General features: G+C 33.2%; 2 protein-coding genes across 4 annotated transcripts; one reads left to right on the top strand and one right to left on the bottom strand.

The window, feature by feature from the left end:
* The first annotated feature begins 279 nt into the window (after window positions 1-279).
* Window positions 280-1,102, top strand: LOC133306085 (uncharacterized). The gene is made up of 2 exons (XM_061506362.1): window positions 280-501; window positions 600-1,102. The coding sequence occupies exons 1-2, from the start codon at window positions 280-282 to the stop codon at window positions 1,062-1,064; spliced, it is 687 nt and encodes a 228-aa protein (XP_061362346.1). The 3' UTR covers window positions 1,065-1,102.
* Window positions 1,103-6,740: 5,638 nt separating this feature from the next.
* Window positions 6,741-9,448, bottom strand: LOC133306109 (G-type lectin S-receptor-like serine/threonine-protein kinase At2g19130). Of its 3 annotated transcripts, none has more exons than XM_061506391.1 (2): window positions 9,181-9,448; window positions 6,741-8,910 (listed from the first exon to the last, which is right to left on the bottom strand). In XM_061506391.1, exons 1-2 carry the CDS (start codon window positions 9,377-9,379, stop codon window positions 6,857-6,859), a joined length of 2,253 nt encoding a protein of 750 aa, XP_061362375.1. In that variant the 5' UTR covers window positions 9,380-9,448; the 3' UTR covers window positions 6,741-6,856. The 3 variants fall into 3 exon arrangements, with proteins under 3 accessions (XP_061362375.1, XP_061362372.1, XP_061362381.1); XM_061506397.1 differs by having other exon boundaries at window positions 7,020-7,162; window positions 7,279-9,448; XM_061506388.1 differs by having other exon boundaries at window positions 6,741-9,448.
* Window positions 9,449-13,128: the final 3,680 nt, after the last annotated feature.

Genomic DNA, 13,128 nt, shown 5'->3' with positions numbered 1-13,128 from the left:
CTTATATAATGCCACTAAGGCACTTAGAATTTCTTGTTTGTCGGTTTGTCCAGTTATCGAAACAGGGACATATTTGCAGGCCTTCTTTCATCGCCCTAATATTCTCTCGTCAAATGCAAAGTGCTCCTCTTTATTTTCGTCCTTCTCCCTTCATTGGACTCAATAATATATACATACCTACATTCATAACCCTCCAAAACCCATTCTTCTTCTTCTTCTTCTTATTATTATTATTATTATTTCCTTTCTCTTGAGTTACACACAATTACTAGGAAAACCATGAAGAACGCATCGAAAAACAAGTTCTTAAACTGTTTCCGTCCTGTCGTTGATATAGATGCTATGCTTGAGTCAAGAGCTGTCGTTGATCACTCTGATAGTCGAAAAACAATGTTTTCTGACCAAGAGTGCCAGAAAATTACACAGAATTGGGTTGAGCCTCAGCGTCCAAAACGAACGCTTGCTAAGGTGATTAAAGTTGTGGTGTTTGAGACCTTATTGGTTAGTCTTTTAAATCTACATTAGCTTTCTTTTGTAGATAAATTGAACTTATATTTGAAACTAACTTAGTTATTATCTTGAATATCTTTGCCTAACAGAACACAAGAGCTCGCAATAAAAATCGCTATAGCCAAAGTTGTTTTGGATCAAAGCGCGATTATTCGGCATACGCAGAGAGTTCATCAACCGGTAGTGAGAAATCCATGTCGAGCCTAGCTTCTGGGAACACTAAAATTCAAGAAATCAAGGCTCCTGAATTGTCTTTTTCAAGTTCATCTTCAAGCACGCCAGTATCAGAATCAAAGAATATATCAAAGTGTGCTTCTACTAAAGACCAATTAGAGAAGCAAAAGAAGTGCTTAGGAATATACTTGGTTCTCGTAAGCTTAGTCGTCACGGTCCTTTGGGGTAAGATTCATGGTATTATTTTGACATCAATGTCGCTTTGCCTTTTCTCTCTTTGGATCACATGCTGTTGCCGACAAAAAGAGGTTGACAAGTTATGCAACACAGAATTCAAAACCAACAAGAATAGCGATAGGGAACATAATGTTTTTACTTGAGAATTCTCTCTATTTTTTCTTTTTTTCCTCTCCTGATATGTACTTAAAATAAAGATTTCTTACTGGCAGAGAGACACAATTTTCTTGCATTGTTATCTTTTTCACATTTGGGAAGTAGCTGAGAGTGGAGGAAACCAAAATCACCTGTTCATATTAATCTCTCTGTTCTTTCCTCTGTTTGTAACACATGGAAGGTAGAAGAAATAGTTATTAAATTCGGTCGTGAGATGGATGGTTATTGCATCTCAAATTTGTGACAAAACCTTCGCCTGAAATACTAAAACGGTACTGAATTAGTTTTATTTTCAGTAAATATCTTTTTTATTTGCTAGGGACTAAATCGAGTATCGTAAAATTTACTCAGGAAAAAAAAAAAAGATATTTACTCTTTTATATTTTTATATGGATCGTAATTATCTACCTGAGATGAGTCAACTTCAAATATCTGAGTTTCAAAATTTTGAATTGATTATGAGACTAAATTAGTTTTGAAATTCTAAATATTTTGCAATCAGTTTTTAATTGGATTTGACAGGTTCGATTCACCTTCACTCCAGCAAGAGAATCAATCGGGAAAAAGAAAATAAAAATAAGTGGTCACACAATCAATTCCCTAACTTACTGCTATTTTTCCTAAAACAAAATAAATAAATAAATAAATATATGAAAAATAATTTCAAACCTTCATACTTTATATTAATAATTTTTATTGAATAAATCTATTTTTTTATTAAATACTAAAAAGTTATAAAGAATATGTTTTAACTTTGAGAAAATTATTTGTGCTTTAAAATAAGGGTTCATTTTTTCTTCAGTTACTGCAGATAAATTATCTACAGTAAGCTCAAAACAACGTAGTTTTGGGACGAAAATCATGGTGTTATTGTAATTTTAATTTATTTCAGGGTTATAATAGTTTTTATATTTGTAATTTTTTAATATTTCAATACCAAAACGACAGTAACTGCAGAAACATTTTTCCCTTAAAATAATGTAAGTTGTGTTATTTTAGTTTTTTACTCTATGTACTCCCAGTAATACATAGTTATAATATGAAAAGTTATTTTTTTTCCCTCTATCCTCAGTCACATCAACTGACGTAAAAAGTGAAAAAAAAAATCATATTATAACTATGTACTACCGAGAGTACATAGAGTAAAAAACTAAAAGGACACAACTTACATCATTTAGAAGGACACACACTAAACCCTTTAACTTTTAGAGAAATAATTATCACATATTACATGAGATAATTATCTCATACAACCGAGACAAAGTAGTGGAATTATTATTTTTTTTTTTAAGTAGTGAATCACATTATTTTGTCTCTGTTACATTATATAATTATCTCATGCAATATGAGATGAATCTTACCCACCCTTAGAGATTGACCCATAAACTCATTCAATCACACCTTCTAATTCTAATAATTCAATGTGATCTTTTCTATAACTTGCCCTATTAACTGAGATACTAGTCTTGATCTTTACATTGATTAAGCACTTGCAAGGCTAATAATTAGCCCTCGTCAATTATTTATTAACCTGGAAAAAAAATAAGGCTCTACAATGCTATATATATATTAAAAAAAAAAAAGCGTCCTCACTAGATAATCTAACCTGAAAAAATTGATTATTTCCTTCAAAACATTGAATGACTTAGAGACGTAGTATTTTTGCAAATACACCCTTCGTCACGATGGCGTCCCTACAGTCATTAAAGGAACGAAATTTACACAGCCACACAAGTTTTACAAATACAACTTCTCGCTCAAATCAACTTGCGTGAGACGTAATTTAAGTGCCATTAGTTTCTTGAATTAGTAGTTCGTGGCTTCTCTGTATTCTAGTTATATAGTAAGCTTTAAATTTGCCTACAGTTGTTGTGGCAACTTTTGACAAACATTTATGCACCACGCGTTTTTCTTAGGTCGGTTGCACGACTACCTTGGCATTAACGACACGATGTCGTCTACCATATTTCAAGTTGTTTCAAGTTTCAACCTGTCTTTAAAAAAACAAATTCGATCAATTAATTAAAAGAGATTTTTCTGTATGTTGAATTTGTGCTCCACTATCCTTCCTTCCACATGAAGACGTTAGCTATCTTACGTGTGAGTCCGCAAATGATCAAATTCTATCATTGCAATCATGGAATATAGGCGTTTTATATTTGGTCCTAGGACCTGAAATCTGTGGCACTGTTGATCTTATGATTGAAACAATTTGTATTTTTCCCTTTCTTAAACGCAACTTTCTCGCTGTCGGGGCCCATGCCTTAATTTGGCTTAGGTAATGGCTTGGCCAATCAGAGAAAGAAAAAAATGACAAAACAATATGAAATAAATGTTAGAAAGCTTATATATATTATTAATACAAATAATTTTGTTAATAAGTGTCTTTAAGACACTAGTTAAAGAATTAAAAATAATAAATATTATATAAAAAATCAAAAGGTAAAGCAAATGGAGAGTTTTGTTATATTATGAGACTAGCATTTTTGAAAAAAAAATTAATTAATTGGTAAAGCTTTTTTTATGGCATATACTACGCAAAGATTAAGAAGCGGATACCATATTAAAAAAAAAAAAAAAAAACGGATACCATCTTATACTAAGAGTAGAATTTTAAAAATTAATTATCGCAAGTTATCTAATTTATATTTATATGCAAAAAAAAAAAAAAATGGACCAATAATACATAAAGTTCTGCTGGTTTGATATTTACCAGCAAAACCATGAAGTACGTATCAAGGGAGCTAATATACTATGCTCCCGGACCAATGCATCCAAAGAGACTAAGACAAGAGGAAAGAGGAGAGAGAAAGGAAGAAGGAGAAGATAGAAAGAGATCAGAGAATTTATTTTTGTATCAAAGAGTCTAATATATATATAGTTTTTGGGGGGAAATAAAATATTCGTCATTTAAATTGTGTCATTTAATAGATACAAAGTGATAAGACTCGCGCACCTTTATTTTTTTGTTTTTATTTTTTAGTGGGATTCATACTTCCTTATGTTTATAAAATCACATAATTTTTGTCAGTTAAATTTACACACATTTTTTTCGTAATTTTTATCGATAGATCCATTTTTGCGATCTACCAAATGAAACTTAGGCTTTTCCCTTTTCATAACCACTATTTTTTGTTGTTACTTTTGCATAACCACTCTGTTGGTTCATTAAAGATGGTGTCCTGTGACAGCTTCACACGTAAAATTGACCTCATCCCACTATTTCAAAATTCAATTACGTATTTATCCCGAGAAAACCAAACAATTTAGGAATCGACGGATCCGAATATCAGACGTGACGTGAGTGTATATCATACATGAACCTGTACATCGTAATCTTACATGTCAAATATTCAGCGCTAACAGCACTTCTCTATTTTCTCATTAGTATCCTCTCCATTGTATTGAAGGGAAATTTCTATTGTGCATGGGATGCACCCACTTGGATGCATTTTTTTCGGAAATCAGAAATCTTTTATATCATTTAAATTCTTATCTTTTAATTTTATTCCTTGCATGTCTCTACTGTTTTCTATTTTAAGCAATGATGTACCTATAGCATTAGTATTGAAGATTCACTCGTATTGAAGGGATACTATTACCAGTGAAATGGATATGCAGCCACGTCACCTTTTATTTTAAAACTGTTAGTTGCTAATTGGTTATTTTTGTTATTTTAGTTCTTCTTGTTATTTTCTTTGCACGTGTATTAGTTTAGCTGATGTATATAAGCTTTACATATTACACATTGCAAATGAATGAAAGTATTATTTAGTTTCCAATTCTCCTTCTTCTTCTTCCTTCTTCTTTTCTTCTCTTCTTCATCATTTTGGGCTCTGGTAACCACTCATAGCTTCCGCACAAGAAATCTCTGTTATTAGTAATGGATCCCTCAATTACACAAACTGCATCTTCCTCTCAATCATCTTGTTCATTTTCTGATTTTCAAACAAACCAGACAAATCCATATTTCTTGCATGCAAATGAAAATCCATCACTGGTGTTGGTATCCCCAGTTTTTTATGGTAGAAACTATCATACATGGGCAAGATTGATGAAGATGGCCTTGAAATCGAAGAACAAACTAGGTTTTGTGGACAGAACTGTTAAACTTAGAGAAATTGGGATAAAACCTTATGTTCTCCTTTGGAGAATTCTCATTTAAATAGTATGATATAATTACACAATCATAACTATACAATCATAACCTACAGCTAGCTAATTAATTAAGGATATAATTACACAATCATAACCTACAGCTGGCTAATTAATTAAGGATATAATTACAAATCATAACCTACAGCTGGCTAATTAATTAAAGATATAATTACAAATCTGCACAAATAATGTCAAATATTCTGCTCATCAATTCTATTGACAAGAACCATTTCAGCTCCATTAGAGGAATTAGACCCTTTGTTCTTGGCATGGGATAGATGTAATACTATGGTATTATCTTGGCTACATCGTTCGATTGCAGAATCAATAATCTATTCAATTGTATGGATGGAAGTTGCATCAGATGTATGGAAAGTTCTTATTGAACGATTTTCATAAACTGATGCATTCCGCATTGCAGATATTCAAGAAGATATGTATAAACTGAATCAAGGAGCTGATACAGTGACTCAGTTCTTTACCAAGCTCAAGACATTTTGGGACGAGTTGGATACATTACAACCGTTACCAAAGTGTACGTGCATTCCTAATTGTGCCTGTGGCTTGATGATGCAAACACATGCAAGAAACAGTAGAGAAAAGGATCATATCATTCATTTTCTACGTGGCTTCAATGATCAATTTGCTGGCGTTCGTTCTCAGGTGATGTTAATGGATCCTTTCCCAATATAAATAGAGTATTTTCTTTAATTGTTCAACTATAAAAAAAAAGGATTAATGTTGAAACAAAAGAAGAAGTAAAAGTCTTCTTGAATACAAATGAACAATCACAAGTTCATGGCCAAGGTTTCTTGAATAGAAATGAACAACCACACATTCATGGTCAAAGCTCCTACAGAGGAAGAGGCTATTCAAACTATGGGAGAGGAAGATCAATGCCAGGAAAAGTGTGCACTCATTGTGGAAGAACAAACCACGTTGTTGAAACGTGTTTTGAGAAGCATGGATACCCTTCAGGTTATAGAAACAAGATGAACAGAAGAGCACATTTAGCTACTTTCAATTCTGATGATCCCTTTGAATATGGTGAAAACTTGGATGAAGGAAGAAATGAACTCAATGAATCTTTTCACTTCACAAAAGATAAATATCACAGTCTATTAGGAATGATTCAATTACCACAAGAAAATGGAACTCATTCTGCTAATGTTGTCCAAACCAATGCAATATCTTCAAACACAGGTAAAGATAAATTTCAATGGAAACAATTATAAATTTCAATGCAATATCTATTAGTTGCTAATTGGTTATTTCTGTTATTTTAGTTCTTGTTGTTATTTTCTTTACACGTGTATTAGTTTAGCTGATGTACATAAGCTTTACATATTACACGTTGCAAATGAATGAAAGTATTATTCAGTTTCCAATTCTCCTTCTTCTTCTTCCTTCTTCTTTTCTTCTCTTCTTCAAATTTGTTAGATACAATTAGTACAGTAATAGATATATCGAATAATATTAATTTGATTGTATAAAACCAACACGGAAACATAATCTCATGATTCAAACCATATAATACAATTATTCGTAAATATCAGAAGATGACTTATTGTTTTATCAGTAACAAATAAAAAGAGAGACAGAGAGACAACTAAACTTGTTTCTAATTTCCTCCTGAGGACTTGGAGCTTGCTGATGAGATGTTGCTTTTGGCTTGGGAGGAGATTGTTGAGACGTTGCTCTTTACCTGTGAACTCTGGGTTGAGCTTGAGTCTGTGAAGAAAACTAAGTTCTCCTGATTGTCACCAAACACTTGAAGGGATCTTGGAATTGGAGGCAAAGTCACCTCCAAGATCCCCTCAAGAATTTGAACTACCTGACCCATGGTTGGCCGGTGAGTTTCATTGTCTTGGACACACCAAGAAGCAACTTTAATTATTCTAGTGACCTCTTCAATATCAGCATTTCCCTGCAACAAAGGGTCCAAAAGGCTAAGGACACTGCCACCTTGGATAACAAGGTTTGCAGCGCAGGTAGGAAAAAACGTAACTTTGCCATCTTCTGAAGGCTCAGAGTTTCTCCTACCTGACACAAACTCAAAAAGCATCATTCCATAGCTGTAGACATCAGCTTTAGCTGTGATAGCCACCCCAGAAATCCACTCTGGTGCAAGATAACCTCTTGTTCCTCTCATGGTTGTGAGGACCCTGCTGAAATCCCTCCCAATTAGCTTTGCAAGCCCAAAGTCTGCAACTTTTGGACAATACTCAGCATCTAAGAGAATGTTTTCTGGCTTTACATCGCAGTGTATAATACAGTCTCTGCACTTCTCATGGAGGTAAGTTAATCCCCTTGCTACTCCAAGAGCAATTTGGTATCTCATTTTCCATTCCAACACCCCAGAGTTCTTGTTCTGGAATAGATGGAATTCCAAGGAGCGATTTGGCATGTAATCATAAACCAGAAGCTTTTGGGCACCTTCGGAGCAGAATCCACGAAGCCGAACGAGATTAACATGTTGTATTGTCCCTATTGTACTAACTTCTGTTCGGAACTGCTTCTCTCCTTGGCTAATGCTTTCCAACTTCTTCACTGCTATGATACTTGAATCACCCAACATTCCTTTGAAAACAGAACCAAAACCTCCTCCTCCCAATTTATCAGAGAAATTCTTTGTTGCATTTTGCAAATCTCTGTACCCAAATGCCACCAATGAACCCTCCACAGGCTTTCCTGTTCCAACCATTCTCCTTCGCCTAATCATGACAAATAAAAGAAGGGCCAGGACAACACCTATGCCAACAACAGCCCCCACAACAACACCTATAATCTTCCCGTTACTCTTTTTAGCATCATGAAACTCGGATGCTGCAAGTTTGAGATACATAGTTTCTCCTCTACTATCATCTGAAGATAGTTGTTGCAGATTCAGTAGGTCTCCATTCCAAATTGAACACCCATTACTGCCATATGCATAAGCAATGCAGGAGCAGTTGTTCAAGCAGGTTGATTCACATTCCCCAACATTCCCTGATCCCACAGATTGTGCATGTTTAGGTAATGCCATGTTGGGGATTGCTAAGAACCTATCCTTATCCCTATTAGAAGGATTGGAATTCCCGCATTGCAAATTGGTTTTCCTCTTACACCCACCTGAGTGATCCCCTAGATCCCAGTCAGATTGTGACTTGGGCTGAAAACCAGTTAAACAGTTACAGAATGGCATTGAATACTCAGTGCAGCTCCCAAATGCACCGCAGAAAGCATAAACTTCACACTGTCGTCTTGGCTGTGACCAAAACAAATTCCATTGTTGAGTATTATCCAACCACGAGAGTTGCTTGATCTGCCCCGAGATATCCATAACAAACCGAGATATAATGGAAGAGTTATACATGGAGTAGGTGAAATAACTCTCGTTCTCGTTTGTCACAAATGTGAAATTGTATATATAATTTGCCCTCATTTCGGGTACCAGGCTGAAAATGTGTCCATTCCAAGGGCCACTTGTCCAATACTCTTCAGATTTATTCCAAAGAATAAGATATGAAGTGGTTCCTTTAGGGTCTAGTTCAAGAGAAAAGAGACCCGTTGCAGGATCTTGATTATTCTTCCATGAAGTGAGATATTGAGGCTTCTTTGTTTTATTATCAAGTTTAATTTTGCCACCTGGAAGCCATGTATCTGTTGGATGATCAAAACTCTGCCATAGAAAATCTGATGTTTCATTAGGCCTATCTCTCAAGATGAGATTCCCAGTATCTAGGAGTACAGCTACAACAGAACCTGGCCTAGGAGAACTCATACTCAAATTTGTTGACCAAACTTGATTTGAAGACCCATCTAAGAGAACTAAATTACCATCTGATAATGTTAACGTGGCATTATTCTTGTCAGAGACAGGGTGGTCTCTGTTAGCTACCCAAACAATTGTCTGTTGAGTGACCTTTTTGTACCACGTGCCTATGTAGTAGTTAGAGGAATTACCTGGCTTGAAGAAACCCAGTTCAAAGATCCCACCTTGAGATAGCAGAGTTTGGTCACCTGAGAGAGATTGGTTTGCAGAGATGGTGGTGAGAGGTGCTGCAAGGGAAGGGTAGGTGTGGAAAGAGAAGAAGAGGGTGAGAAGAGAAAACCATAACCATGTCTTCCTCATGTTGCATATGGCTGCGCCTCCACTTAGCATTTTCCAGAGACAAAAAAAAACCAGATATTTTAGGACTTAGGATTTTGGTACAAGTGGAACAGACAATGAATAACGATGAATGGGGAGAACAAGTGTATGTCGTGCTGGAAACGAGAATAAGTTAATGCGCTGATTGCTGCTGCCAGGTTGAACAAGTCAAACAAGTGCTTACATACTGACTACTCTGCCCTTTTGGCCACGGCAATCTAACTTTGTAGGAGTTATGTCATTTTCATGAATTGTGACAAACCATAAAGTGATGTATGGACAACTCTGTAAGTGAGGGGTGTTTTATAATTTTACATTATCTCTTTCTAATAAAATAAGATTAGTAATATTGATATTAAAAATTAAATAACAACTCTAGTTGAACTGAAATAAGTATTTTATGTTTTTAACATAAATATTGCCATAATTAATAAAATCGGACCAACCCAGCCAGATCGATTTGGGAACCGGTAAACCGGCATATAACCAATCCGGTTGAAGCAACGGATCGACCATGTATCAGAACCGGTGCAACCCAGTCTGACCCGGCCGATTTTCATAAAAACCGGTGATCCGATCGGTTAACCGGTAACTCGACCTGGTCCCAAAAAAAAATTCAAAATTTTTAATTTTTTCAAAATAAATCATAATAGTCATATTTGAATTTTTTTTTGCTTATTAACTTACATAAGTTATGTACCTACAACATTAATATTATCTCAATTATGTACTATGCATAAAAGTTTGAATTAATTTATAGTTAGAGATGTCGTTTTACGAACCTAAAGCCTCGTATCACGATCATTATATTTTTGTTTGATTTTTTATTTGATAATAATACGTGATTTATTATTTTTTGTATTAAAATATTTGAAATTTTTATTATTATTTTTTAGATATTTGAGTATGTTTATAATTTTTTAATATAAATTATAAAATTGCATATAATTAGCAGGTCATGCGGTTGAACCAATGACTCACTGATTGAATCAATGACCCAGTACCTCGACCAGGTAATCACCGAGCCATTTTAATAACATTGAATATTGTAGTAACCAGATAACCACACACAATTTTCCATTGTACAAGTTGGCATTTTGTAACATTTTTTTTATCAATAAGTGACCGATAAGAATTCCTTAAGTGTACGGAATCGTGCAAGTGACATAGGAAAAGTATAAATATGGTACTCATAAAAATTATAATATCATGTATCAATTCGCTTAGTTAATTATTATGCAAACTCATAACTAAGATTGAATCAAAGTTCTATAGTAAAAAGATGATTAAAAAAGATGAACGATACTCCTGACTCAATGGTTTTAGGAGAATTGTTTCCTACTACGAGTTTAACAAATATATAAATAAAATTTAATCTTGATTTTTAAGGATTTAGACAACAAAAAATACAAGGTTAAAGATCTAAAATTGGGGGACTGATCCAGGCTGAAGGTCTAATTCTTTGTCTGATTATAATTGCTTTTACTCTGAGGTATCTTTTATTTTAAACTATTCATGAGATTAATTATTGTCCAATTGCCAAAAGCACAAGCTGTAATTCAGGTTTTATCACATGGGATGGAGGTGAGTTACCAACTGGAACAGTCTTTGGTGGGTAAATTCAATATATATTTTTTTATTTTTGGTTACAATTCAATATAAATTTTAAAGTGAATAAAAATGTTGTCTTCCATCATTTTCCCTTCTTGTGATCATGACGAAGACATTGGTCATCAAATTGAAATCTGGTTGACAAAAGACAAAGTCGCATTGATGGCGCAGGTAAAAAGTTGATGGAAACCGTGCTACGATCATTTTCTCCGGAAAAATAAAATAAAATAAAATTGTAGGTTTGACGCTAGTGGAGTTCAGATTTTTCCATGCTCCTGTTTTCAATTCCCTGCTCTGACTGACAAAGCTTGCAAATTGTTTTACAATTTTATCAAAGACGATAGAATGTTCTTCAAATCAAACCTCATTTCGGTCATCGTGGGAGTGTAACATATTGAGTCAAATTAAATGTTGAAAGTTTAGAGGTAATAAAGTTCAAATTTAATTTATTTATTTAAAATGAATCAATTAAAGTTAAAGTTATTTGACGTATTTAAAAATAAAAATAAATTTGTTTAATTCCTTAATAACTTACTTATTTTATTTATTTAAAATATTCTTTATTTTTATCCAATTATAATTCATTATTTATTATTTATAATCTTTTAATGTTGAACTTATTAAAATCACGTTAAATATATTTATAAAATATGACTAAGTTTAAATTCAAATTTATTTATAATAAAACCAACAAACTTTACATCTAATGATTCAAAGGAAGACTTAAAAGCTCATTTTCGGCCCAATTCTTGAGATTAAAAGCTGTCCACAATTATACGACAATATCAATCATAAAATAAATGAATTCCCCATCAGTGACGCTATGTTAATTAAGACTGTGTACCGACTCTACTTTTTATTTTCTTCCTTAATAAACCACAAAATGCTCCTTCGTACAGTTTCCTTCTTTAAGATGCGTAGATCCTTCGTTCATTTTTGCCTGTGACTCTTATTTGTGTGAGTCAACATCACTTACATATAGGAATAATAAATGAACGAGGGGTTTTAAGAGATTTTTGAGTCGACTGGTAAAAGTTTGACTTTACATATTTAAAATTGACTGTTAGAATCAACTTTGAACTTGTATAAAAACTCGTTTAATAAAAAAATGTCTCGAATTTCAATTCAAAAGCTCGGTCTTAGAGTCTCTGGCCTAATATATTAATTTTTATTTTTATTTTATATTTTTTTATACTACTTGTATTAACCTTTTCTCTCTCCTCAATCCATATCACCTTATTTTATTGTTTAAACAGTCTTTCTGAATGATTTTGTTCTATATTATAATATTTGGATATACATTGAATTTATGAATATTTATGAAATTAATAGTGCTGTTGATTGTATATTTTGTTTAGATAAATTTTTGTTGTCTTATTTTTTTTTAACAGGTTTTTATTTTTATAAATAAATCAAACCACGTGTTGATAATTATATTCATAACAAGTAACAGACTTAGTGATACTGACACATTTAAATACAAACTTAACTTTTTAAGACCAAAGTTTGACTCGGCTCAACTTACATGCACATTTATTTAGAAGTAAACTCTAGAGTCTACGCTTAGATAAATGAATAAATCATACGTGTCATATATGTGTGTATAAAAGTAACATGACTAAAAATCAGTATATGATTACAGTTATATTTATCTTATGTTACATAAAGATAAACTTGATATTTCAACTGTGTGTTTATCTCATTCATTGGTAGTCTTTAAATAGGCGAACATACAATAAATGGTAACAACGTAACAGACTAAAACAAATAAATACTCTATCTAAATAGTCCTACGGTTACAAAGAATTCAAACAATATACGTTACAAAGAATTCAAACCTACGGTTACAAAGAATTGAATTCAAACAATATACGTTACAAAGAATTCAAACCTACGGTTACAAAGAATTCAAACAATATACGTTACAAAGAATTCAAACAATATACTGTTACATATAATCTCCAACACTCCCCTCAAGTTGGAGTACGTAAGGATGAAATGCCCAACTTGGGAAGAAAACTAAGAAGCTCGCGTTGTCCCAAGGCTTTAGTAAACAAATCAGCAAGTTGGGAACGAGAAAGCACATGAGCTGTTGTAATATGCTTGGCTAGAATATGTTCACGTACAAAGTGGCAATCTAACTCAATATG

This window comes from Gastrolobium bilobum, unplaced genomic scaffold, assembly GCF_033153095.1.
Source record: "Gastrolobium bilobum isolate Gb01-03AN ecotype WA unplaced genomic scaffold, APGP_CSIRO_Gbil_v1 utg12424, whole genome shotgun sequence".
Classification (NCBI taxonomy): Eukaryota; Viridiplantae; Streptophyta; class Magnoliopsida; order Fabales; family Fabaceae; genus Gastrolobium; species Gastrolobium bilobum.
The sequence above is the reverse complement of the archived record's forward strand: the minus strand, read 5'-3'. Positions and strand labels throughout refer to the sequence as shown.

Bases quoted from the DNA above. Each gene is read 5' to 3' on its own strand.
- LOC133306109 (XM_061506388.1), bottom strand. From the start codon at position 9,379: ATGCTAAGTGGAGGCGCAGCCATATGCAACATGAGGAAGACATGGTTA.
- LOC133306085 (XM_061506362.1), top strand. From the start codon at position 280: ATGAAGAACGCATCGAAAAACAAGTTCTTAAACTGTTTCCGTCCTGTC. The intron at 502-599 runs GTTAGTCTTTTA...TTTGCCTAACAG, and splicing joins TGGTGTTTGAGACCTTATTG to AACACAAGAGCTCGCAATAA.